This window comes from Netta rufina (assembly GCF_964035555.1).
Source record: "Netta rufina genome assembly, chromosome: 20".
NCBI lineage: Eukaryota > Metazoa > Chordata > Aves > Anseriformes > Anatidae > Netta > Netta rufina.
Window position 1 is genome coordinate 4,147,402 of NC_140144.1, and position 25,427 is coordinate 4,172,828.

Genomic DNA, 25,427 nt, shown 5'->3' on the forward strand with positions numbered 1-25,427 from the left:
AGCTTTGTTTTCTGTTCTTTTCCATCTCTTTTGGCCAAAACTGTTTGCTTAATTTTGTATAGCTTCAAGAGAAAATGTGATTAGTCCAGCATTTCACTTAGGGCTTAAAAACAAACAAAGTAAACCCCAGACCTACCTAAAAAGGAACACCCTCAGGTGTAGCTACTTCTGCATCTAGGCCATATGAGAAGTAACAGCCAAGGTTACAGTTTTCTAATGCTTTTTACATAAAACCTTGACTTTTTTTTTTTTTTTTTCAGTTACTCATTCAGGCTGAAATTTTCCCTGCTGGTTCATCTCCTAAAACATTTGAGCCAAGCTAGTCTTCTCTTTCCAGGAACAAATTGGGAGGAAATCATGTTGTATTGCCCATTAAAAAAAAAAAAAAAAAAAAAAGCCAAAAAACAAAACAAACAAACTCACAGCTGTTTCAACGTGAAACTCTCAAACTTCCACAGAAAAAGACTTGACATTTGTTGATAGTGGGGGCCTCCCTGCAGTACTGCTGATGTGCATTTTGCTGTTGCTACATTTGCAGCTAATTCTGTCTCCAGGTGTGCATGTAGCATGGTGTTGGAGCTCCTGCACCTGAGCTACCAATGCACAGCAGAAGAAGAGACCTCTCTCCTGTGCTGTGCTCATATGCAAAAAATAAAGCTTCATTTTCTCTCCACCCCGGTTCATTCCTGGAGCAAAGATCTGTGCTTTGAGTGAGGCAGAGGTAAGCAACATGTGATGGAAGAGCATGTGATCACAGCGTTCAGGAGGTTGTTGTTAGTGTGTGTGCACATGGGGAACAAATTTTGATTGCACAATCAAGCATAATTCAGGGATTTCCTAATCACTGAAATCTTGACTCTGCAACCTTATGAATTTTCTTCCATCTGTGGTGGTGTAATTCATTGCTGTAATTGCAACAGATGGCTTTTTTTTTTTTTTTTTTTTTTTAAATAAAACATGATAAGGCAAAAACTAAAATAGTAAAAATTTGAAAGACTTAGGGCCTAGGACTTTGTATACTGTGTGAAGTGTCAGGTTCTGATATGAATATATATTTGGCACTTACCTGGCTATAAAATACCGTAGCCCTGATTAATTTTAAGAAAAATCCTGCTTAGTTTATTAGATAGCTTACAGTGCACAAACTTTCTCCTGGGTAGTGGCCAGGCAGTAGCCACTTGTCACTGTAATAACTCTTACAGCTCTGCCATGGCAGCTTCTTGAGGATGCATCATCATCCTCAGCCTGTCTGATCTGAGACAGAGCACAAATGATAGGAATATATAATTCTGTCCATCTTGCAGGCTGCAGGCTAAGTGACATAATTTTGGAGAAACAAAAAGTAGATTTCCCCCCAGTTCTTTGGCTTAACTCACTACACATTGTGAGCCCAGTGTTTTGAAGGAGATCCGAGTTATCTTTTCAGAAAGCTTTAGATTCTGTAGACCTCTGTGATTCCTGTCTTCACAGCACTAGGAGTGTCAAAGTGTCATGTCAGAGGCTGTTCTGATGGCATCGTATGCAAGATATAGGAAGTAAAGGTAAAGGGTTGTGAGGCATTGGAACAGGCTGCCCAGGGAAGTGGTGGAGTCACCATCCCTGGAAGTCTTCAAAAGACGTTTAGACGTAGAGCTTAGGGATATGGTTTAGTGGGGACTGCTAGCATTAGGTCAGAGGTTGGACTCGATGATCTTGAGGTCTCTTCCAACCTAGAAATTATGTGATTCTGTGATTTCCAGTTCTCCTCTGAATGCTGAAGAATTTTGAAGAATTTGAGAGCAGAGGCAGCAAAACACCTGAACATCTGAAAGAGACCTTAACACAAACTTCTGAACTTTTTGGTGGTCATAAGTGATCTCCCAAGGAAAATGTCAGTATATACCTAATTTGACATGAAATGAGCAAAGTAGAGAAAACTAGAGAACAAAAGCTGGAGAACGAAGGTAGGGAATAGTACACTGTGCAAATTATGCAGAGCGGGGCTATGTTTTAGCCTTGCCTGGAAGTGAGCTTTGGTTAAAGATTGTACATTTTGCTTCTTGTTAATCGATCTGGTATTAGTGCCCCGATATCCTAAAGGCTTCCAGGTAGGCACCGATTTGGATAGCAGAACACAGGGAAGAGTGCCTCTATACATTTAATAGCTGGAGGAGAGGATTACTGACGCTGAAAGCAGCAGAGCTGTCCTCAGAATGTGAGCAGAGCCGGTGACACTGACATGACGTGTTGATCTGTTCGGCATCTAGGGGGAGGCAGGGGAAAAGTTTTACCTCATCTGATCTCAAGATAGTGACAGGTTGAGAGCTGGTGTGGGTAGCAAGAGAAGCTTTGGTGAAAGACAAAATAAGGGAAAACCTAAATACCCCCGTACCTGCCCTGCTTGGCTCTCTGCTATGAGGTAGTGTGAACCTATGGACTTTTTATGCTGCTGGTAGTTCTTTAGGGCCTTGTTGTTTTAGTGGCATTTTTTTTTTTTTTATGTTTGTTTTTCAAGGAATAGAAATACATCGGCTGAAAAGGGTCCAAGTCTCTGCTACTATTGGTTTTGCTGGGCATCTCGAGTTTCTCTTGTATGAAATTTTTTGAGCATCATCAAATAGGGGTAAAGCAAACTTTGGGCCAACACTTCCCACCTCCTGATACAGGATGTAGGGCTTTTCTAATTCTCCTTCCTGCAGGTACAGCATGCCATGACTGCGGAGAATTACGTTAGGTAATGTTAATATTTTCAGGAGATTTTTTCACTTAATGCAATCACTTGAATCCATAATTGAGGCTGCCTGCAACATCCTTTTAATCTAGTAATGGTATAACTCTATAACAGCCTATTTGAAGTGTCAGCATTAGGGAAGGAGAGCAAGCTGGATAGCTGGAAAATGTGCTCATCCCTAATGCAATTATTAGTATTTTAAAATAACTTGTTCAGAAGGAGGGAGAGGGAGTTACTGACTGCACATTCAAAGTTTTTCCTCCACCTTGGGATCCATTTTGATCCATTTTGGAGGTGTGGAAGAAGGGAAGCCAGAGCAAAGACCTAGCTTCTGCCTTCAGCCTTTTCTAGAAAAACACCCTAGTATCCTCCACGGCAATCTCTTCATTGGCCAGAGCCCAGAAAACCTTCCCACTGTCTCCGGAGTCCTCCTGCATGCCAGTGTCAGAGGCCGGTGACAGCCCCCGGCGAGGTGCGGCCCTGACTCACGCCTCACGTCCATGCTGCTTCCTCCTGCACACCCACCCCAAGGCATGGCCATGGAGCCAGGCCCCGCTGGGCCTTTGGCCACATGTCCCTGTTGCCAGGCCTGGGGCCCATTCCATCACTGCTGTCTGCTACTGAGGCTGCTCCTGTACTTCTTCTGTTTCAGTTTCTTGTGTCTCTTCTGGAGGCCTGGATACACTCTCCCTAATCTCTGGTTGACCGCTGTCGCTCAGAGGTGTTCTCAGCAGCAGCAGATGTGCAGCTGGATGCTGTGGCACAGGGCAAGGCGAGCGGTTGGCAGCACTGCATCTGCTCTCTGCATTGCTCAAGGGCTGGGAGCAGCTTGGTGGTATCAGCAGGATCCATCCCATATGCCTTCTCTTCCCCTTTCCCCTTTGGGCGCTGTCCTTAAAACCTGGGGGTGGAGTGCTTCTTCTTAATATGTTGATTTTTGTAGTGGGTTAAGAAGCACAGGAGGAAATCAGCAATGGTAGACTTGTTGGGATTATTTTCAAACCATATTTTATTCTTAGTCAACTATAATGGGACTGCAGGAGGCTTTATGCTTTAAAAAAAAAAACTCAGCTGAGTGCAGTGGTTTAATGGGCACGGGGACTTTCAAAAATGAATATAGTTTATTTTTATGTAGCGTCTTTTTTTTTTTTTTCAGCAAGTATTTTACAGAGAGGAGGTAAAATAGGCAATGAATGCTTCCAGGAGCCGGATGCTTCTTTAGAAGGAGAAAGGATGAAGTGGTAGATAAAGAAGGGCAGGTACTATTTAGAAGTGGGAAGGATGAGGGGAGAGAATGGAAAGTGAGAGTAATGGGAGAAAGAAAATGAACGTGAAGGAGTTGGAGAGTAAGAGAGGAGAAGGATGCAATTACAGATGGGGAAAGAAGAGGGGAGGTGAACATTACATTTGGGGCTAGAAGCAAAGGAACAAGTTTTGGCAGGAGAGGTTTAGCAGGAGATGGCTGCTGAGAAGGAAAGGAGAATGGTGAGGCTGTGAGAGGAGGGCTGGTGGGTCGCTGAGGTTTTTGCCTGACCAAATCAGTGGGTCCCCATGGTTCTGGAGGTGATGGTTTTACCCTGGTACCAGATTTCTGGGACTTCCAGGAAACCTGATTCCAACATCAGGTTCATCAGGCATGCCTGTGAGTAGCCAGGGGTTCATAGGCCACCTATGGGAAACTGGTTTCTGCACAAGAGAAGGCTTTTCAGAAAGATACTGTCTCTGTATGGTATTGGCACTGAAAGAAAGATTGAGAAGCATGAAGACCCTAACCCCACCTCAGGCAGGCCACACATCCAAACTCCTCTGTCAGTGATAAGAGGTTAGTCCTGTCAAAGTCCTCCATGATTTTAATCTGTAGGTGATTACATGGCTCCTGCATGTTGCCCTGTGACAGCAAGTCACAAAGAAAGGTGAGATCCCCTTTGCGCTAACAGATTTTAATCTAAGCTCTCTGCCCTGTAGTCTTCAGAATTAATGGAGACAGCAGCCCATTGAGCACTCAGGCCATGAGCACCTAGAGTGAGAAGGGCATGAGGAGATGTGGTACCTCCAGGGAAGCACCTCCTGCCCCTCTTACTGAGGGGAAAATGTGTCCGACTACCAATCTGAAACAATTGATGGTGTCCATTGCCAGAGTGTTTCTGTTGAAACCTGTGTCCACTCCTGTTAGAAGCTTGTTGTCAATGCTAATCCCGTCCCAAAGAGCTCCTGGGCTGATACATGGAGAGAGGGAGGTCTGGAGCCCTTGGCAAACTGAGATGAGGAATGATTTCCCCTCCCCTGAACAGTGCGTGTGAATGAATTTTATGCAGATGAGGTACTTTGTAAAAACAAAAACAAAAAGAAATTCCTCATAACTGGAGAAGGAAATAGCGAGAGAAAATACCAAAGAGCCTGAAGGCTGAAGAGCTTTTATTCCACACTCTGTACAAGAGTAACTTAGACTTAATGGTCCCAGGAGGAGGGATAAGGAAGCTACAAGCACCAGAAGTAATTATAGTAAACTGTGTAGAAAATTAGCCGCTCTGAATGGGGATATATCATGGCCGTTTCTCAGTGAGTAATATTAGCTTTTGCTCGGGATCTCAGCTTCCCCTGGAGTGAAGGCCTTGGAAGCCTGAGGCTTTCGTCATGGTGCTCCAGCCCCTTTGTAGCCCAGGGAGCCCCACAGCGTGCAGGGACAGCCGGCAGGAGCTGGAGGTGGAGGGATGAGGGGAGTTCTTCGGGCAACCCTCAGGTGTTGGCCTGTGGTACAGCAATGGGAGAGCCACTGCCGACTGCCATCGGTGCCTTTTTGCCTCAGGTGAACCAGCCACTGGGGGAAAAGAAGAGAGAAGTGCTCAGTTCCTCTGACTTGCTTCCTACTGGGTATGTGCATGCTGCCTGCCGTAGGCATAGGGCTGGAAAAGCCGATGGTCAGCTCAGTTCTGCCTCTACAGAGGCCTGGGAGACAGGCATGCACCCTGAAAGGCTTTGCATCTTGCCCCTCCCTGATGATTTGCAAAGTTTAATTTCTGTAATGGGCTCTGGTGACAGAGGCATTCACTGTTTTTTTCCAACAGGAATTGCTGAATGTATGAATGACTCATCCTGTAGGCGGGAGATATAATGGCAGCCTTCGATATCCTGATCTAAGGGCGGGGAGGCTGTGTGGGAGGGGAGGAATGGGGTACACTTTAAGTTAAATTATCCACCTTACTTCCCCTTCCTCAGGCAGCCCCTCCTCGTTCTCTCAAAGTCCCTTCCTGGCCCAGGATCAGGATAATGCTGAGAGAGGGAAGAGGAAGGCTGAGGGCCTTCCTGTGGGAGATGAAGTTTATAATATATGCATTTGCCTGGAAATGCCATAAGAAATTAATATTTGTTACAGAAACAGTGGGACTGCATTAATATTTTAATATTAAATGAATATTTAATTTGAAAGCTTTGATTTGAAAGTGAATGAGACAGCCGTGACATGAACAGTTGTGCTGTTCCTGTTAAGAAATGTTAATGATTTATTGACAATGTCGGTAGCAATAACTTTACACCGTTTCAGTTACATAATGCCTTTGAAATAGTGGTAAAGTGATTACTGAGAACAAAAAGCAGGCTGGCTTCAGCAGCCCTTTTGGGAAGGACTCGTGTTTGAGAAAAGTGCAATTCCCTGCAGGGAGGGGATCCCGTCCTGTCCCCAGGATCCGGGCTGGCTGGGGCAGTGATCAGCCCCTTGTACTGGGTCTGTCCTTCTCCCTTGCCCATGTGCTGCTCTGGCAGTGGTTCCTGAAGCACCAGGCTGAACCTGGGGGAGCCGAGACCTTCGAGAGCTGGGTTCCTCTGCCAGCTTCCCACTGTGACTCCTGCCAGGGACCTCAATGCCCTTTAGAGCTGAAAGTGGATTGTGTTGGGGGTTCTTGTAGATCTTCTGCGTGACGATGACTCAGGAGTATCAGCTAATTCATATGCATTCAGTAGTCTTAAGGATCAAGAACACCTTGATCGCCCGAGCAGGTTTATTCTGTCCCTGGATTTAGCATTAAATTGCATCTGCATTGGCTGAATGTGGCTCCAGCGAGCCTGAACTAGATGTCTACAGCACACAGGTGTTGGTTCTGAAAACTCTCTGACTGTACACTTTAAGCTCCTTGAAAACTTTTAGAGAAAGTTCTCTTCTGCTGGATAAATAGGGATGTGGAATATTTTTGCGACATGATCTGTTACCCATTAGCTTAGAACAAGGAAAATTCATCTAAAAAATAATTAAAGAGACACTTTGGCATGGTGTCCTGAACACAGTACCATGCTGTAGGTTCCCAATTCCAGAAATGTGTTTCTTCTTAAAGCCAATCTTTGCACAAAATTAAGAGAAAAATTCACAAAGTGGCCCAATCTAAACAAACAGTTGTGCATTTTTTCTTCTTTCCTCTCTCTCTTAATTTTGTGCCATTGTTAAAATCATCCTTATTAAAAGTTAGTGGAACAAGTTAGTGGAACAAGGAAACAAAAACCCAATGTAGGATGTGGTTTAAAGTACTGCTTGTTGAGCCTGATAACCTATCTCAGTTTTCAACTGCATTTTTCTGATGGCAGTCTTGGTGACTTCAGTGTTGGCAAAAGATACTAACACCAAAGGCTTCAGCTTGTGTGACAAATGTCAGCAAAAGTTCTGTGTGCTTCACTGCTGTCCTGGTCCCTCTGCTACCTCCTGGGAGTTTTCTAGGTAAGCTTTTGAGGAGTGCAGACTCATGATGACTTCCAACAGATCACATTGCAGAAGGCTTTCAGAATATCAGATCAATTTAACAGCCTTGGTCATACTCAACAAGGTTGGAAAACAGTTGAGTATCAACCCTTATTTAAATCCTTTGCTTGTACCGAAATAATTTTAAAAGTAGGCACCAATATGCCCATATAGTTCTTGATTTTGTTGGGTTTGCCCCAAAACCTGTACAACGGGACTCACCAACCCCGCACCTTGAGCAGGAGAACTGCCCACATTCCCCATGAAGTAATTGCTGTAGACTCCACATACATCATTTCCTATTAAAACCTGGCAAGACATTATTTGGCACAAAGCATGCACTGTTTTGGAGCATATGATATTTTAGGGCTGAAACATTGTGAATACTCCTAACAAAGTTGATTTCATTTGCGGACAAAAAGCCGCCCTATTTTTCATAGTAACTATTCAGTGCACTATTCTGAAAACAAGTCTGATCAAATTAAAATCAGTCTAAACTTTTTTTTTGTAACCCAGAAAGAGTTTCTAACCTTTCTGGGTGGGTCATATAGCATTTAATAGCAGCGGGTACCTTTTTGTATAAATATCATGAACTACGGAATTTAATGAGATTTGTATTGCACTATAGAAATGTACTCTAGAAAATTAAGTTTAAGTCTGTAGGTTTAAATGTTTTCTATGAATATTATTGAATTTATACAGGGCTTTGTGATTCTATGCCTATTTAGTTTTGGAGAATGTTTTCATGTATTATTTGGGTTTCCATTTGATACACTTTTCTTTTTCCTCGTTCTTTTTTAAAGCACTGGTAGCAAAGGAATGAAAGGAGGCTATTTTTCGCTACAGGATAAATTTTGATATTTCAATTCTAGTTTTTGCCTCCTGAGGAATTTTCTATTTTCTTGAGATTCTTAACCAGGTCATTCACATACTCGTAGGTTCAGCTACCTGCCTAGGCAGAGTATCTGAGCTGCCACTGCTGTGGGTCACAAGAGCCCGGTCCCTATAGTGTGCCCGTTCTGTATGCCGATGTCCTCACGCAACAGCAAGCAGTCCTAAGAGGAGGATACATGAAATACCCTCCAGTACAAACCAGGTTATGCTTTCCTCAGATCCACTTCTCTGCAGCTTTTATAGCTGTCCATACAATGTTTTCTGTTTTCTGTGCTAGTGGGCAAACAGGGTTTGACACTCACTAGCAAGCAGCGCTGCAGCAGCGGGGTCTGCTACCTATCACTGGAGAACCGGGTATCACCTCAAAGAGCAAAGGGAATTTTTGAAAATCCTGTTAAATGCATTAACAATGAACTCACGATGAAGTCAAAACCTTGCTTAGACATGTCGATTGAGAGTTGCCATACAACTGTAGCCAGTGGTGGGTCTTGGCCGAAAATGTATTTATACATTAAGACAGATAGAGATGGATTTCACTAGTTTAAATGCAGTTTTAGTGCAGACAAAAGCAATAGGGGGTGGCGGGGAAAGCACAGGCTGCCACCACCCTCACATATGGCAATCGTTTCCTATAATGCTCGCTATATAGTATTTATGTCATGCAGTGACATATCACAGAAAGCCACCTATGCCAAATTTTTAACAACAACAAAAAAATACTGCAGCTTTTAGTGAGGGCTGTCCTCCAACTTATTTGTGTTTTGTTGTTGGTTTTCTTTTTCCTTCTGCTTTTCATCTGTCTGGTTTCTATTTCCACCCTTTCTGCTCTTTCCTTCTTGGTTTTGTTTTGTCTTTTTTTTTTTTAACCGTATTTGAGGAATCTCGGTTGTACTGAGAAGCCTGGGAGGTATGACTGGAATGTTTTGATTTAATACATCCTTGCCTGAACTTTCTTTTGACAGATCGATTAATATTTGTGGATTCTGGTGGCAGAGCACTGGGGGGGGGCGTGCAGGAAGATGAGGCAGCCGGATGCATGGTGAGGAAGCTGCAGAAGGACTCCCGAGGGCTTGATTCAGGTGCAGGGGTATGACAAAGTGGTGCGGCATTGCAAAGTCTGGAGCTAAGCATGTTTAGAAAGGACTGGTTATATCTCCCAGGCAGGTGGGTGGTCGCCTTGCTCTGTGCTCAGGGCTTGGGTGTAATGCTGGCAGAGGTGGGCTTGGACACCGCACACATCATGTGTGTGTTGCTGTAGCCTCCTGGGTCAGTTTGGGGCAGAAGCTTGCCTCTCAGCGCCAATTTACAGGTCACCTTAAAAGCCCAAGGTGGGACAGGATGGATGCCTGTGGAGGTTTGGGAGCATTTGAGTTGAAAGCTTGACTTTGGGCTCCGTGTGCTGCGAAGACAAGGCTGAAGGCTGCGAGCGCCTGGATGGGAGGGCTCCCTGCTTGGCTTCGTACCTTATGTGCATGGCACTTCGCAGCTGTGTTTTTCAAATGCCATTCAAATGAAAGCAGGGAGGGGAAATCCCATTTTGCTGTGAATTGCTCTCAACTGCAGAGAGAAGTTTTTCCTCTGAATTCTGTCTTTTGGCTGTCTCGTTGTAGAATGGCACACGGTGTCTTTCTCCTGATCAATTTGTTTATCACTTGCTTGATTATCTTTTTCAATAGCGAGACACGACAGGTTTCTCTTGTTAATCCTGTTAGTACTGGCATTGGAGCAGAAATTTAGTTTAGGAAAAACATTTAGATATGTTAAACTTTCCCGTAGACGATGCCTGTGAATACCAAAACATGGCTTGATATGTTTGGATTTTCTAGACTATTCCTGGGCCATGTATTCCCATCTGTCTGAGTCCTGCTCCTTGTTTCTCAGGACGTGTACTTGTGTGCCAGCACCACGCTTCCCTTCTGGCTGTCACAGCAGTTCAGGCTCCTCTATAAAGCACCACAATGTGCTGACTGCACGTTGGGGGAGCTGAGGGGGCCGCGGGCAGAGTCCCTGTCTGCACCCCTGGGCCCACCCAGCCACCGGTGCCCCTGCCCACCCGGCACGAGGTGCTGGAGAGCCACCCTCCGCTTCCCCAGGACACCTGGAAGTGACCTCTCTCTCTCTTTAATGCTTTAAAAGTGATGTATGGCTAGAGGAAGATGTCAAAGCAGAGCGCTGGAAGACTGATGACCTCCATGTATCTTCTGAACAGGTACCCAGCTAGCAGAGGCCCCGTTTGCCTTCCCAAAGCGGCCTCCCCCCATCCCTCGCTGCACCCATGCACATTATTTATCTTGTGGGGAAAACATCAGTAGGTCTAAGAGGATAGTTTAGGCTCCACAGCTCACCCAGTCCTTGACCTCTTGGCTGAGACTTGCCAATGGGGAGGTGACTAATGAGCAGCAACTGCAGCAGTGTGCTTTGTGTTGCGGGCATGTGCCGGTTTGGTGGGACATTTCTGCTAATGCCCCACACGCTTACAAAAGCAGGGGACCCTGCTGTAAGAAGCCAGCCCCCATCTTCCCCTCTTACAGTATTTTGGCTGTGCAGCGCTGTCTGTTAGGTCTTTGGTTTAGTGAAATGATCTCTTCTCCTGAGCAAGCTGAAAATGTTCAAGGGTGAATAAAGCGATGGTGCTGTGCAGTTCTCTGGCTGGTCTCAAAAACCAGCTACCAGTATTTGCAAATTACTGGGAAGTGCGAATTGTGGGGAATTTTTCCCCTCATGGGCAGTCAGCTGCTTGTCTTGTTCCCCTTTCCTTCCCAGCCAGGTTCCCCAAGTAGTTCATAGAAACTCATGTATTAAAATGCTAACGTGAGCAGGATTTCATGCAGAATAGGTATTTACCAGAATTTCAGCAGCATTTGAGCCAGCTCCAGAAGCAGTGGAGGATCCATAGCTTTTGAGTGAGACGGTTTGGAGACTCACATCTCATTCTGGAAAACCTGGAAAAGCTTAGGTACTGTCCTGGGTTTTACCTGTTTTTTCAAGGGCAGCATGAAATATTCCCTCTTTGTGGCCCCTCAGAAATTTCTCGTTGGGGAAAAAGTAGAGAAGCGATAAAAAGAGTGTTCTGCAGTTCTGGGCTTCAACACCGCGATTTCAGCTGAGAATCTTAAATCCGTGGGCAAACAGACTTCTAACAGAGGCATTCTGTCTGTCAGCCTCCCGAAACCGGAGGGGAAGGTGAGGCAAAGAGCATTTGTGTCCTCCTTGGGTTTCTAAACCCCTGCGAGAGGAGGAGGGCTTCGGATCCAAGGGCGATGCCAGGAGGGTGCGGGGAGCTCGGCCCCACCAAGGGTGCGTGGGGGAGCCCCAGGGGTGGGCACGGGCCTGTGGGCACTCCTGAGGCCCAGGAGGTCCTTCCTCCGCTCAGCATCTCTTCCTTTAGGCTGTGATTTTGCTGCCCCCATCAGTCTGCTGGGTTAGGAAGCGGCCTCCCTCTCCCTGTCGGGATGTGGCCCTGTAGGGTGGAGGTGAGGGGCCTGATCCTGGAGTCACCACACAGGGACCTTCTGGGGCTGCTCTTGGAGGCTCGGTGTGTCCCCAAAGTGTGTGTGGGGCCGTGGGGCTGTGGTGTGGACAAGCAAGCCCAGGTGCTGGTGGTTCCCTCTTCACACCTGAGCGAGGGTTTAATCCGCACAGCCAGTCCCCAACGCCCAGAAATGAAGTACACAGTCCAAATTCAGGTGGGACCACAGCAATAATCAATATTTGCGTGGTTTAATTGAGGAGGAAGGTTTTGCCCTTTTGTTTACGTCCTCCACAGTGAGCAACATCTCTTTTTGCTCTCACCACAATGTTGTAGGGAAGAGATTAGAGCCCAACCCCCGAGAATGTATTTCAAGAATGCGGTGAAAAAAAAAAATACAAAGAATATGTAAGTTTTCTGGAAATACGATATTTCATGTGGGAAATTTGAAGGATAAAGTAACTGAATTCCAGGCGAACAGGCATCACTATTGTTAGGTAATACAGCTCTCTGCAGGGCAAAAAAGAGTGGTATGCCAGGTTTAAATAGAAATTTATAGCCACTGACTGCAAATTACTTTATAAAATTACTGATACCTTCATAAAACCATCAATTATGTGTTTAGTCTTGATTGTCATTTATTGCAGTTCTTAATTGTTCGGTAAACTTTTCTGGATTAAATGGTATATTTCAAATTGACATGAGGCTGTTTCATTGACGTAAAGTACCAGAGTGTGTGTTTCACACATGGGACAACTGGGAGAGCAGCAGCAGGAGAGTCTCTTACCCACTAATAAAGGAAATGTAGTACTGGTGTTTTGATTCCTGCTCAAGTTAGCATAGTTATGTGGCATTATGAACATGCAGGCGATAGTTAGCAAAGCACCCAAAAACTCAGGATTTTCATTAGCACGGAGTGCAAGGATAAAGGCAGAGCACAGGCTTTTAATTGTTTGTCCTTTTGAAAATATGAGGAGGAAGAACTGATAGAGAAAACATTTACAAAAAAAAAAAAAAAATTGGCAAATTTACACCGAGTCCAAATTAGGTCTTCTGTTAAATCTTTTCCAGGATTGAACATATTTGGCATTTTTTTATTGTTGTTTCTTCAGTTACTAGTGTTCCTGCCTTCTCCTGGGCTCACGAGGGGCTGTGGCCACGTTCCACGTAGTTCCTGTCTCGCCTTTTGGACACCGAGCGTGTGGCTCTGTCTCCAGTGAGGTGTTGAGTTTTAAGGGATCCACAACCTGGAATGCCCAAATCCCTGTTGCTTTGAAGCCGTTCTCGGCTCTTTGGGTTTCATTCCTCGCTATTCTGTGGAGGCAGCGTGATTCCTATCATACCATTGTTGATTGCATAAAATATTCCCTGAATCCAACACGTTGCATTAAAATCTGGTGTCTGGGCCCTGTCTGATTCTGAACAGAGCCGCTGTTGGATTGCATTTCAGCCATCGTCAACCCAGGCCAAGTTCGGAGAGACTTGATTGGGATATCGGTGAGGGGTAAAAACCATATAAACCTCTGCTGTGATTGATGGAGTTGTGCACAGCGAGGAGAACTATGTACAAATACTTGCTCAAAATAGTAGGGCCTCAATTCAGCCGTAACTGGCAGACTGTTCAGCTTGCCTTTCAAGAAACGTTGTTTTTAATTGACCTTTGCATGAGTAATTTGAAGATCCAACACCGTTTCTTAAGAAAAGGATTGCAAACTGTGGAATCTCCCATCGTATGTAGAATTAGTAATTTTACTATATCATGAGTGATTAAACGTGACCCCCAGGGAGCCAAAAATAATGCTGTGTGACTTCCTCGCCTAATTACCGCAGAACAAATGTGAAAATGTGTACATTACAGCAAATCGTGTGCTAATTGGCCTTGGAGAAAGACTAAATATGAGGGAGAAATGGGCATATAATTTCAAACATATTTGAGAGGTTTTGCAGGCTGCTTGCAAATAGGAGGAAAAAAAAAGTCAAAATTTGACAAAACCATTATTTGTTATGATTTATTCACTCAGCTCTAGTCTTGAACCTGGGAGTTATTGGCAGCTTCAGCTAAGATTCCTGCTGAGTATTTCTACTTATAATGACTGCATGCAGCATGTAGCTCAATGCTATTTTTTTGGCATAATATCATAAATATCTATTTTAATTCTTGTCTCTATACATGTATCTAGGGTTTGGTGCTTTTTTTCTTGTTCTAGTGAAAATATCTCTAGATGCAGGACAATATCCTGCTCCCTTTACTTAGGAGAATACTCCACTCGAGTTCAACAGGAGGATTATTCTCCTTGGGTAGAAACCCCCCTGCCAGAAGGCCCGTACATCACTTAAGTACTGGCTTAAGCAGAAAATAAATGTCCATCTGTGCAGGGTAGAATTTCATCTGTTGTCAGGGAAGTTAGATCTGACCCATGGACTTAAGGAATCCCAGATTTACTCCCTATTCCGAAAATCACATCACTCTTCCACTCTCTGTTCTTTATCGTTCCGGACTCAAGCGTTTAGGCACCACATTTCCTTCATGCTTTTGCAATGTCTTGGAAGTAAAACTGATTGAAATGTAATTTGTGCTCGAGAGGTAAATCTCATCTTTTCATACTTTCTTCTGTCTACTGTAAATACTGAAAGTCAAGATTTGGTCATTTCCTCTGTAGCTGGAATACTCTTGAGTTTGTTAATGGAATTATAACCCATGGCATTGACGTGTTGTGTTTTGGTAACAGTGAAGCACTTGCTTTTGCCATCACTGTTTTAAGAGTATAAGGTCAAATATGTTCAAAACGAAATGCTGCAGTGCCATCGAATTGAAATGTTTCAATTGTTTTCTTTGATGATTGCAGCCAAATCGTAATGCCCCTAAGAAAATTTGGATTTTGCAGAATTAACTTTTTCCACTGGAAAAAACTGGAAGCTGTGTTATTTAAGTTAGAGAGCCTGCTCTTCCAGGCATGGGCAGAGTTCCCATCGATGTCGGGGGAGTTTTCAGCTGGAGCAAGCAGTGTCCTGGGCATCAAGACTCTTCCTGGTTTAGTTCTTATTTGAAGCTGAGCCCATTCACTTCGACTTTGTGATTTTTCATTTGATTTGCAGTATCCTCTACATGTTAAATTATAATAGCAAAGTGGGATACACAGACTCTGATCTTAAGCTGTTTCTGCTGAGCAGGCACGCATGCATAAGTGGCTTTTTTGCATCCCTCTGAGATCTTCAGGACGTTTATGGGAGTTTATGCCGTGGTGTAGTTTGTTTGCTACCTAACAATTTCCTCTTGATTGTTGAGAGGCTTAATTGCTTTGAGGTCTTGTATTCCAAACTTTGTAGATGTTGCCAGTGTTGTGTATCTTTATTGCAAGTCGAGCTGTTGTGGAGGGAAGGTCTGTGGGGCCGATCCGCTGCACTTCTTGTTGACTTCTGTGGGGCTCTGTGGATATGTGCAACATCTCTGAAAATCAGATGCCAATTGTACATTCCTGAGTGTTTGCAAATTAGTAAGGAGCTGAAAAGCCCTCTCCCAGAAGCCTTGCGAGTATGCAACAATTCTTTCTCATTTCACTATTTGCTTTCATTAATTTTATCACATATATTTGAAGTATAAGTAGCTATAACAAGCTCATCCTAACAGGGTAATCTGCAAAAGCAGTAAGGTTACAGTCCCAGGAAAACTCCTGAGCGAGTTCTGTTCGAAGCCTGCAGGAAGGTAAGGTGGTGTGGCCATCGTCACGTTTGAGGTGGAGGAAGAGGGCAATGTGAATTCCTGGGTTTGAGACTGCAACTTCACTCGGTTCTGCTGCGCTTCTTCTGAATGGAATTGTGGCCAGTAGATTCAGGCTGTGCTACTGCTAAGTCATTTCCACTTATTAAGTACTTAGAAAAATCCTTTTTGTTGCCATCAGGGGGAGCTTTTGAGATCTTTCAAGAGTGAAAAAAAAAATATTAAAAAAAAAAAAAAGGAGGAAAAAAAAGAAACGTCCCAGCTCAGAAACAGAGATCTACAAACCAGCAAGCAGCCAGAATCTTACCTGTGGCTACAACTAAGCCAAGGAAACCAGGGGAGCTGAATTCTTTAGACTGAAAAAATTAGCAATATTGAGAGAGGATTTTTTGACTCAATCCACCAATAAAATTAATATTTTTTTTTATTATTATTATTATTTGAAAAAAAACAGGAGTCTTTGGGAGCACTCAAAAGCCAAATCCTGCTCTGTTGCTACAGCTTCTGGAAGGCAAATGCTCTTCAAAAAGCTTCTCTCCTTTTAGCTCCTGATGATTCGATGGGGACCTTTTGATGCAACATTTGGATTAGCTGCACACAACTGCACTGAGGGGGACCACAAAAGGGGGAGCCTGGCTGATTGCATAACTTTAAGAAAATAATAAGAGGAAAAGAAAGAATTAGGAAAAGAGAGAGAGTGAAAAAGAAAGAAAGAAAGAAAGCAATTAAAAAAATATCTGAGACTCAAGTTTCAAGACTCTTTATGTGCTGCAGAGGAGCATAAGGTTTACCAGCAAAGTGCAACGGGGAGTCTGAGAGGAGAAATAGCTTTCTCTTTTGCCAAGAAAAAAAAATAGGAATGTGTGTTTTGGACTGGACTGAGAAAGAAAGCTGGGGAGACTGCAAAAAGGGGGGTGCAGGATTTTTATCACATTGATCCATTCATCTTGATTGTCTTCTTTAAAAAAAATAAATAAGAGAGGGGAAAGTGATAGGGGGAAAGAGGAAGAGGAGAGAAGAAGGGGGAAAAAAGAAAACAGCAAAAGTGTTTGAACCTCTGGAGCTATCTGCTCCTTCAAGCTGATTGATTAGTCATGATCCCTGCAGTTTTAATGGGAATCATTCAATTGGGAAGGTGGAGCACCCTAGAGTAGATTAGCATATTCTTGTTTACTCATCTTCTGAGGGGCTTTTTCTCTTTTCTTTCATTTTGTGGAGAAGAAGGGAGGGGGGGAGGTTGGGGGGAAGGAGGGGGTTGTGGCTTATGTTATAAAGGAGGCCAAAAAAATAAATAGATTAGAGCATCTTTTGGGGGGAGGGAAATCAGTGGGTCTGAGTCTTGGAGAAAGCTGGGGGGGTTGTTTTGTTTTTTTTTTTTTGTTTTGTTTTGTGTGTGTGTGAGTGTGTGTGTGTGTTTTTTTTAAGAAGAAAAAAAATAAAGGGAAGAAAATCCAGCAGAGAAAAGAAGAGAGAGAGGAATTCCAGCTGTGGAGGAATAGAGGAGAAGAAGACAGATAGAGGAGGAAGAACAGAGAAATACATTTCAACCAAGAAGGAGTTTTGATTTATTTTATTTTTATTTGTTTTAAGGAAAAAAAAATCTATAAGCAGGAAAAAGAAAGAAAGAAAAAGAAAAAAAGAAAAGAAAAAGCAACTGAGAAGGGTTATAAAAAGAGCAAATACCAAGAAGGGTGAACAAGAGAAGAAAGTCAAGGCAAGGAGGAGCCCAAAGCTGGCAGATCGGGAGGATTTGCAGGGGAGAAGGGGGGGGAAGATTGGAAATGCAGCTCTGGAGTTTGCTGCTGCCTCTTGCGCTTCTCTGTACAGCCCTAGCCAGTGGACCCGAATGTGGGATGGACGAGCGCTCCCGCAGGGCAAGAAGGGACACCAGGCACAGCCGCCAGCTCCTCTACACTGCCCCGGGCACCTGTGCCACCAGGTTAGCCCGAGGAAGGCGCTCCACTGCTGGGCTGGAGCCTGGGCATGTCCCCCGCAGGAGGCAACAGCGGGAGGTAAAGGACGAAGAGGAGTCCCTTACCCCGAGCAGGGCGCTCTATTTCAGTGGACAAGGTGATCAGCTGCGGCTGAAGGCAGATATTGAGCTGCCCCGAGATGCCTTCACTTTGCAAGTGTGGCTGAAAGCTGAAGGAGGACAGAGATCTCCGGCTGTCATTGCAGGTAGGTAGTTCGTCGTGCCTGGGGCTGCAGCATCCCTTTTACGTTCCGGGAGCCGGCAGAGCAGCCAGCTGTAGGCGTGCGTGTGTGTAGTGTGTGTGTGTGTGCATTTAAATGTGCGTGTGCCTTGCAACATACGTGCGTACGGGAGTGCATGTGTAAACATGCACGGCTGTGTTTATTATATATATATTCGGGGGAATAGTGGAGCTCGGCAAACTGGCTGAAAGTATATGCTCGCAGAAAAAGTTATGTAAACTTTTGCATAGGGAAATGGCAGTATCCTGGGTAGTTTCTGTATTTCTGTCTGTCTGGATTGAGATGCAGACAGGGGAGAGAGCTCTTACGGTGGGTTTTTAACTCATTTGCAGGTCAGAAAACTGTAAGTAGAGCTTTTAAAAGTAGCTTGTATGCATGTATGAAAAGAAATGTATGTCTGGTGTGTGGCTGCAAAGAAATGTATGTGGAAGGTCCCTCTACGATTTCCTTAGTTTTATTAGCTCTTTAGTGTACTTTCACTGTTACCTTTTTAGATGCTATGTTAGCATGTGGTTTCCAAAAAGCTATAAAGGAACTTTTGGCTATTGTGAAACCTCAAATGAATCAAATGAGTTTATAAAGTTCCCAACCCCTCGACACTCAGCTAGGGCTGGGACTAGCGCTGCAGCTAGAGGATGTCGAGTATTTTTGTCTCCCCTTAGAAACGGCAAGTGTAACACAAATGATTGTAAGGTCAAATAGCCCTATAAAACCATTTAGTACTAAAAGCAGCTACCAGTCTAAGCTGTCTGAGCTGAACAATAATGAGGGATATTGCACTTTTCTTATTTAAATTTTATGAGCCCATCATGAATTTGGGTCCTTTTCCCGTGCGGTCGCTCCCTCTCCCCCTCCCTCCCGCCGCCTCCCTCCCTCTCCCCGCTTTAGTGATAAAGTGCAGCGAAGTTGTCGTGAAATCGGATACTTTTCGGAGGGTTACAAACCCTTATAAATGTCGCCACATCCATCTTTGCTCTGAAGGAAGTCATAGAAAATGGAAATGCCCTTAAAAAAAAAAAAAAAAAAAAAAAAAAGGGAAAACAAGTCAGAAAGAGGAGCGGGCAGGGGTGGGGTGGGGGGGAGGAAGACATGTTTTACAGTTCTTTTGGCAAGGAGATTCCCTGAAAGTACGAAGTTTCCATGTCCTAGGATGCCTTAAAGAGACAGGGAGGATTTCCCCTTTCCCTTTAACCGGAGTCACTTCCTACGAGAAGGCGGCGGATGCTTGTGCCGCGGGTACCGTGGCCACCAGCCCCGCTCGCTGCCCTGCCACCGGCCCCCTGCCATCTCCTCCGTCTCCTCTGCCCCGTCCCCGACCCACGCCACTGTCGCCTCTCGGCAAAGTTGCTTTGTCCTGGGGAAAACAGAAAGGGAGATGAACTCGGCAGCGCGGCTCCTTAACTTTCCCCAGTCCCAGCTGCTCGGCTCGCTGGTGGGGAGGGGGACGCAGTGTGTGGGCAGGAGGTGCCGGGCAAGGGCTGCTCCCCTTTGCTTGTAGTAGGACAGACAGGCGAGCAATTTCATAGGAGAAATAGTTTATTACTTGCATTATTTCCCCTGGCTTTCTCATGCTCCACTCTTCTGTTTCCCAATCTTAACTTAAACCCCAGGGCTCAAAGTGCTTCCCTTTCAACTTAGGGCGGGCAGCACTGGGGTTTGCACAGATCTCGCCAGTGGCACAATGCGCTCCGTGTGTTTGTTTGTGTTTAATCCAGCACCTGGGACCCCGTGTCTGTCTTAGGTGCAAGTATCTGTAATTCATACAATAGGGGACCTGGACAAACACACACAAAGATCATTTGTAGTAAAATACTTTAATTGGATGGGGGAGGTTGGTTTGTTGCCTGTGTAAAACACTTGACCCATTTTATGCTTGGAAATAACATTCCACTGTGAAAAATGAAAATAAATGCCCCAGTTTAGCACTGTTGAGCTTGCAGCTCAGCTCGGGAGGACTTTGTGATTTTTATTTTATTTTTAAACTCCCCCTTCCCCCCTCGCACACACTCTTGAAGAGGAGCCAGGTTTGGCTCTGTGTGTAAACACCTGGAAGAGGTCCAAGAGGAACTCACTCGGAGTATCCTCCGCACACCACAGCCTCCCAGACCTGCAGCAAGCTTAGGGAGAGATTACGCTTCCCTCAATGAGGAAATCAAGGGTTCTGGCTGCCAAAACGCTTGGCTTTCTCATTTTCACTGTTTTGGGATGTGACAGACGCAGGAGCCCTGTTCTGCTGTTGATGCCGCATCTGTAGGACCCCGCCGACACCCAGAGCCCTTCTGGGTGCTGGGGGCGGGCAGGGAGCAGGTCAGTCTGCAGACGCTGCCAAGAGCGAGTTTCTCCCCAACTTCTGCAAAGTGGGAAGTGGTGGGACTGCAGATCTGGCGGGGACGGCAGGACTGACTGGAGGACACCTCATTGCCAGAGCCCTTCTTGTACCCTCGTCTGCCTTCTGCCCCCCACCCTCTGCTGCCTGCTGCTCTTCGTTCCTGCCTGGCGTGCAAGTAGTCACTGCGAGTTGTGTAGGAGCCCCACGCGTGCCTGTGGGGGAAGCCTGCCCGTCTGTTAAAAATCTCATGTACAACCCGAGTTGTTATCAGCTCCTGCGCCTGAGCCCTGATAGAAAGGAGCTCTTCTGCTAATCCAGGCTACAGGAGTTTCTGTTTCTGTCTGGAGCCAACTCTCCTTACGTCACCCTCTGCTGCAGTATTCAATTTGTTTTCATAAATGGCTAATTTTACAGTGCTGTTAAGTGGGTTCGTCATTGCGCCGGGCCATGCCCTGTCTCTGATGATAGGCAGTCCTTGGTGCCAGGCTCTGCCAATTTTCACGCTGGTTGGCAGTGATGTTATTGCTGCCCTGTTTGACTTCACTGATATCTGTTCTGGCATTTGTCAGGGAAAGCTGTTGGGAAACTAGAAGTCTGACCCATTGATCTGTGTTACGCAAAAGCTCAGCAGCGTTTTCGGAGCTGGGCTGGGCTTCGTTTGTGCGGCTCCTGCGGTGCGGCTCCAGCGGCGGCAGCTCTCAGCTCGTGCGTACTTGGGTCCCTCCCCGGGCCACATAGTTCTTGGACAAACACTCCTTGGATGTGCGTACCTACCACACAGCACAGTACATCCCTCTTATAAATACACGCGTGTGCACATGGTATTAATCATGCGAGGTTGCGCGCTTTCCCCCAACAAGCCTTTGCATGCATCCCTAGTTGTGAACGAAGGAGTTAAGGTCCGGACTGTAATCAAGTTAGATAATACGCGTGCCATGCAAAAATAAGACGCTTCAAAGCACCGTTGACCTTGCTTCTGTTGTAATCAAAGATATTTCAGTTCTACCGTGGAAATGCGACCCCATCCTGAGAAACAGGATCCTCCAGAGTCCCTGTCAGTGTGTTTTCTGGTGTATGGCTCAGGAGCAGGGGAGCTCATGTTTTCATAGGAAGGAGATGTTGACTCTTTACTGGCTGGGAGCTGAGAGGAGCGGGATGAATGATCGGCAGCGGGAGCTGGAGTAAGAAGGCGTGCCTGCTCTGAAGAGTGAAAGTTATTTGTGTTTTGTTTTGTTTTGTTTTGTTTTGTTTTTTCCCTTCCCAGTTTCATTCTCCTCTGTCTCTCTATTCCTCTGCCTGCCAACAGAGAGCATGATCCCAACTTAATAAAGCTTCGTATGTAAGGGAGTGCCTATGTTTTCCAAACTTCAGTCCTTGGTGAACATAAAACTGCAGCAGAATCCAAAGGGAAAGAAACGCCAAAATCAGCACAGTGGAGCTCACTTAAAGCCGCAGCTCTTGCGTGTGAGAGACTGAGAAACATCTGTGTCGGGGGCCAATAATTGGGCAATTATACAGATATGTAATTGACACTGCATAAGTCCATTCCCTCCACAGGGTTTAGGAATATACGTTTGGGTTTTGGTTTCATTTGGTTCACTTCTGGAGTTTTGGAGTCTGGTGTTGCATTAATACAGCTCAGGTGGAAGCAGGGAGCCGGGGCCTGTCCCCAGGGCCGATGCCCGTAGCAGGTGCGCTGGGAGCTCAAGGGGCTCTTCACACAGAGTTTACACACAGTTTCACTGGCGTCAGAATAATAGGCAGAAAATGCAGCACGTTCTCATCTACAACAGCCTGTTGCCTCACGTGGATTCGCTTGTTTTGATCTGTTACGAAGTACTGAGATGAAGGACTGCGGAATGAGCCAAACGCAAGGATTGTGGTTTAATTAGCATGGGCCAGGGGCAGGAGCACAACGCCGGCTGGGCCTCAGGGCTGGGTCTCACACATCTGCACGGCCGCTGCGATGGGTGACAAGCCCCCAGTCCCCAGCCCCCAGGGATATAGGTAGCTCCGTGCCTCCAGCTTCCCGGCAGCCGGGTTCAGACGATCAGCCACTTCGTGCCTACGGATCCGGGTAAGCCGTGACTAATAGGCCACTGAAAAAATACGGCGTAGCTTGTCATTTGCTAAATATTTGCGTTTGAGCAGCTCATTTCCTCCAGCCTGCAGAAGCTGGGACAAGAGTCAGAAACGGGAACTGGAAAAAGGATTTTTCTTTCCGTAAGACTTCCAATTTCAACTGGTCGCATTCAACCGGCTGCACACCAGAGTCAGAACAGTCTGACGAACATGTTTTACTTTCTTAAAGCACTTACTCGTGGGCTGCTCTATTCAATTAAATGGTAATTAAAGGAAAGAAAACAAAAAAGAAAAAAAAAAAAGAGGGAAGTTTGCCTCTTTATGTGTGAAGGATGGTAAATTTAGATTCCTAAATGATGTATGGCTGCCTCCTGTAGGCATGGAGCTGTGTCCCAGGCTGAGCTCAACTCCCCAAACTTCATTTTGGCCTGATTTATTTCAAGCCAGCCTATTCCAGTTAGAAGAGCTTGCAAGAGGCAGAAAGCCGGCTGAGGGGCCGGTGTTCGGAGGGACTGTGGGAGCGGGGCTCTCCGCAGGGATTTAGGGAAGACGTCTGGAGAAGCACAGAGCAGTGGGAGGGCCTCGGCGGCGAGAGTGAGAGGAAGCCCTCAGAGAGCCTTCAAACACTGAAGAATCGCAGAAAGATGGACCCAGATGCCCAGAAGTTATCACCTCTGGGCAGATAACTCTGAAGTTATCACCTGGTTGAAGCTGCTCTCCAGGTCCCCATGTCACCTCCTCATGTGGTGCTGGGGGAACGCTGCAGGTGGCTGAGGAGGTCCCAAGGCCACTGACACACCAAGGGATGCGGAGGAGACCACCATCCAACCTGGCCACGTGAGGCATAGTGAGGGATGTGCTAAATCCCGAATCCCCGATGTCTCACCGAATGCTGGAGTAGCTGGAAGGGATGATGTGGGCTGCATGGGGCCCCTACCCCAAACCCTTTCACAAAGGTAGGTGCCTCTCACCTTTCTCACGAAGATCGGGACAGGTCTCTGCTTCCAAAGTGGGTGCAGGAATCTGCTGGCCTTGAGACTTGTGTGTTCACTAGCCTCTGCTGAGGGCGATCCCCAGCTGGGTGCCTCAACCAGCGAAGAGCTGAAATGCTGGTGGGCACCTCCCTGGCCTCTGGGACAGACCCCAGTTCTGTGTGGTCGGGACGTGCCAGCAGCATGGAGCAGAGAGCCCTGGTGGAGAAATGTCTTCTGGAGCCCGCTCTGGCTCGGCCCGCACGGAGGTGCTGAGCTCCTCAGGTCTGTCGCAAGAGGGATGCCAGCCTGAGCAGCGTCAGCATAAAAATACTGCAGGACCAGTGGGTGTTAGGTGCTCTCAGGACCAGGGGATTAACTGAGCACTTTCACCTTGGATTTCCATTGCTCAGGCCGGCCTGAGCCAGAATCGAGAGCCAAATTATAGTGGCTTTTTTCAAAAAGACACATTGAAAAAACAAAAATAAACCCTTCCATGGCTGGGGTCAGCTGAAATGTTCCTGTATAATAGTTTTGCTTCCAATTTTAGCTGTTGTTTTTTCAGCTCCTCTTTTCTTTTCTCTGAAAGAAATTATAGGAGCACAAGCAGAGAAGGGACCACCTGGGTTGCCAAATTTAGTCCCCTGCAGTGTCGGGGATATAACAGTAGATAATTAGTCCAAACATTCACAGAATATCCACTTTGTAGGTTCTGATACAGCACAGGCCACAGAAAATTTCCCAGCACTCTACTATAAACCAAAGACCTTTAGCTAAGACCCAGAGTCACCACTATAATGTAAGACAGGAAGAGAGAAGGACAGATTGACAACATCTTAAGTACCTAGAAATCCAAAGCATTGATTTAGAAAAGTGTTAACTATGAGAAAGGAAAACATTTTCTGGTAAAAGATATCAGCTTTCTTATTTTCGGAAGGTTAAAAAAGAATCAGGTGTTTTGACAATTACAAAACTTCTATTGAGATTTTAAGTTAGAATATTTGCCAAAACTGATCCTTTCCCACAGATAGTCTGTTTTGATTAATTTCCCATTTTCCTGAGAAAAATATTATATCAAACATTTCCCACCCTTCTCTGATATTCATCTGTGTTCCTCCATCCCATTGTAGGAAGAATGAACACATTCACATTATTGCATTTTTGCTTCTTCCAGATTATTTTGAAAGTTGATCAGAAAAGTCTTGTTTGATCAAAAACCTCTACACTTTTCTCCCAACTGTATCAGCTAGTCTAACGTCACCTTTTCCTTCATTTAACCATTATGTATTATATATTAATCTTTCATTATATATTAATTCTTCTATTTCATATATGGAAAGTGTCCTGGACTCTTCTGTTTCCTTGGTTCGGAGCATTTGGTTCGTGTGTTCTAGGCACAGAACAAGGCGTGTGCTGTCCTTTTTTTAATTTTTATTTTGTCCAAAAGTGAGACTTCTAAAAATGAAGGTGTACCTTTCTTCTGACATTATGTTGCTTTATGAGCATTTCTCTACCTTATAGTAGGCACCTGGGCGTGATTCTTAGTTTTAATTGAGCTTTCTGTGCAGAAGAAATGCTTGCTTGGTCTTCTGCTAATTTCTGCTTGTCCCTAACCTTCTCTTCGTTTTCTCTGGTGTGAGCATGCATGCACATACACACACAATTTCCAAAGCACCTTTGATTTTTTTCCCAGATCAATAGAGCATTTAAACTCCAATGATCAAGGAAAAACAGCTTGTTTATTTCCCTACATATTCTGACACAAGTGGCAGTTCTTGTAAACTGCTTTGATTTGATGTTAGTGCCTTTTATAAAGTTTGCTCTCCCCACAGCCATCCATAAAGTCAAAGCGCTCTTACTCTGAACACGAGCAGAGCAGAACTCTGGAAAACAAGTAAAAGGAGTTAAAAAGAGGCTAAAAGTGAACATCTTATCCCAGATTTTTTCTTCATCCTATCCTTGTTCATAGCAATCTGAACAATTTGCTTAGTTAAGAACATTCAATATCCATGAAGTTGGCAGCACCAAGTGTTGGTTCAGTATGTGTCGTAGTTAAAAATGTGAACAAACATAGACACAACTCTGATTATCCCTTGGTGAGAACGGGGATGGGTTCATCTTGTTAGATTTATGCATGGATTTGATCCTAAACCTATTCAAGATCATGAAAAATGCCATTGACCTTGGCTGACTCTGGCATAGGCGCTGATTTCAGAGTGTCTTTTGCATCCCTCCTCTGTGTCCCAGACCCTTCTGTGGTCCTTGCATTAACATCCTTTATTTTGCTGTCCTTTCTTGCTTTGGATACAAGAGAAGA

General features: G+C 45.3%; 1 protein-coding gene across 1 annotated transcript in view; it reads left to right on the plus strand.

Moving 5' to 3' along the window:
• Nucleotides 1–17,295: 17,295 nt before the first annotated feature.
• Nucleotides 17,296–25,427, plus strand: part of PAPPA (pappalysin 1) — a gene marked incomplete at both ends in the record, with an annotated part of 177,212 nt that continues 169,080 nt past the window's right edge. The window contains one exon of the mRNA XM_084299267.1: nucleotides 17,296–17,692. Coding sequence (XP_084155393.1) covers nucleotides 17,296–17,692 — 397 coding nt within the window. The remainder of the gene's footprint in view (nucleotides 17,693–25,427) is intronic.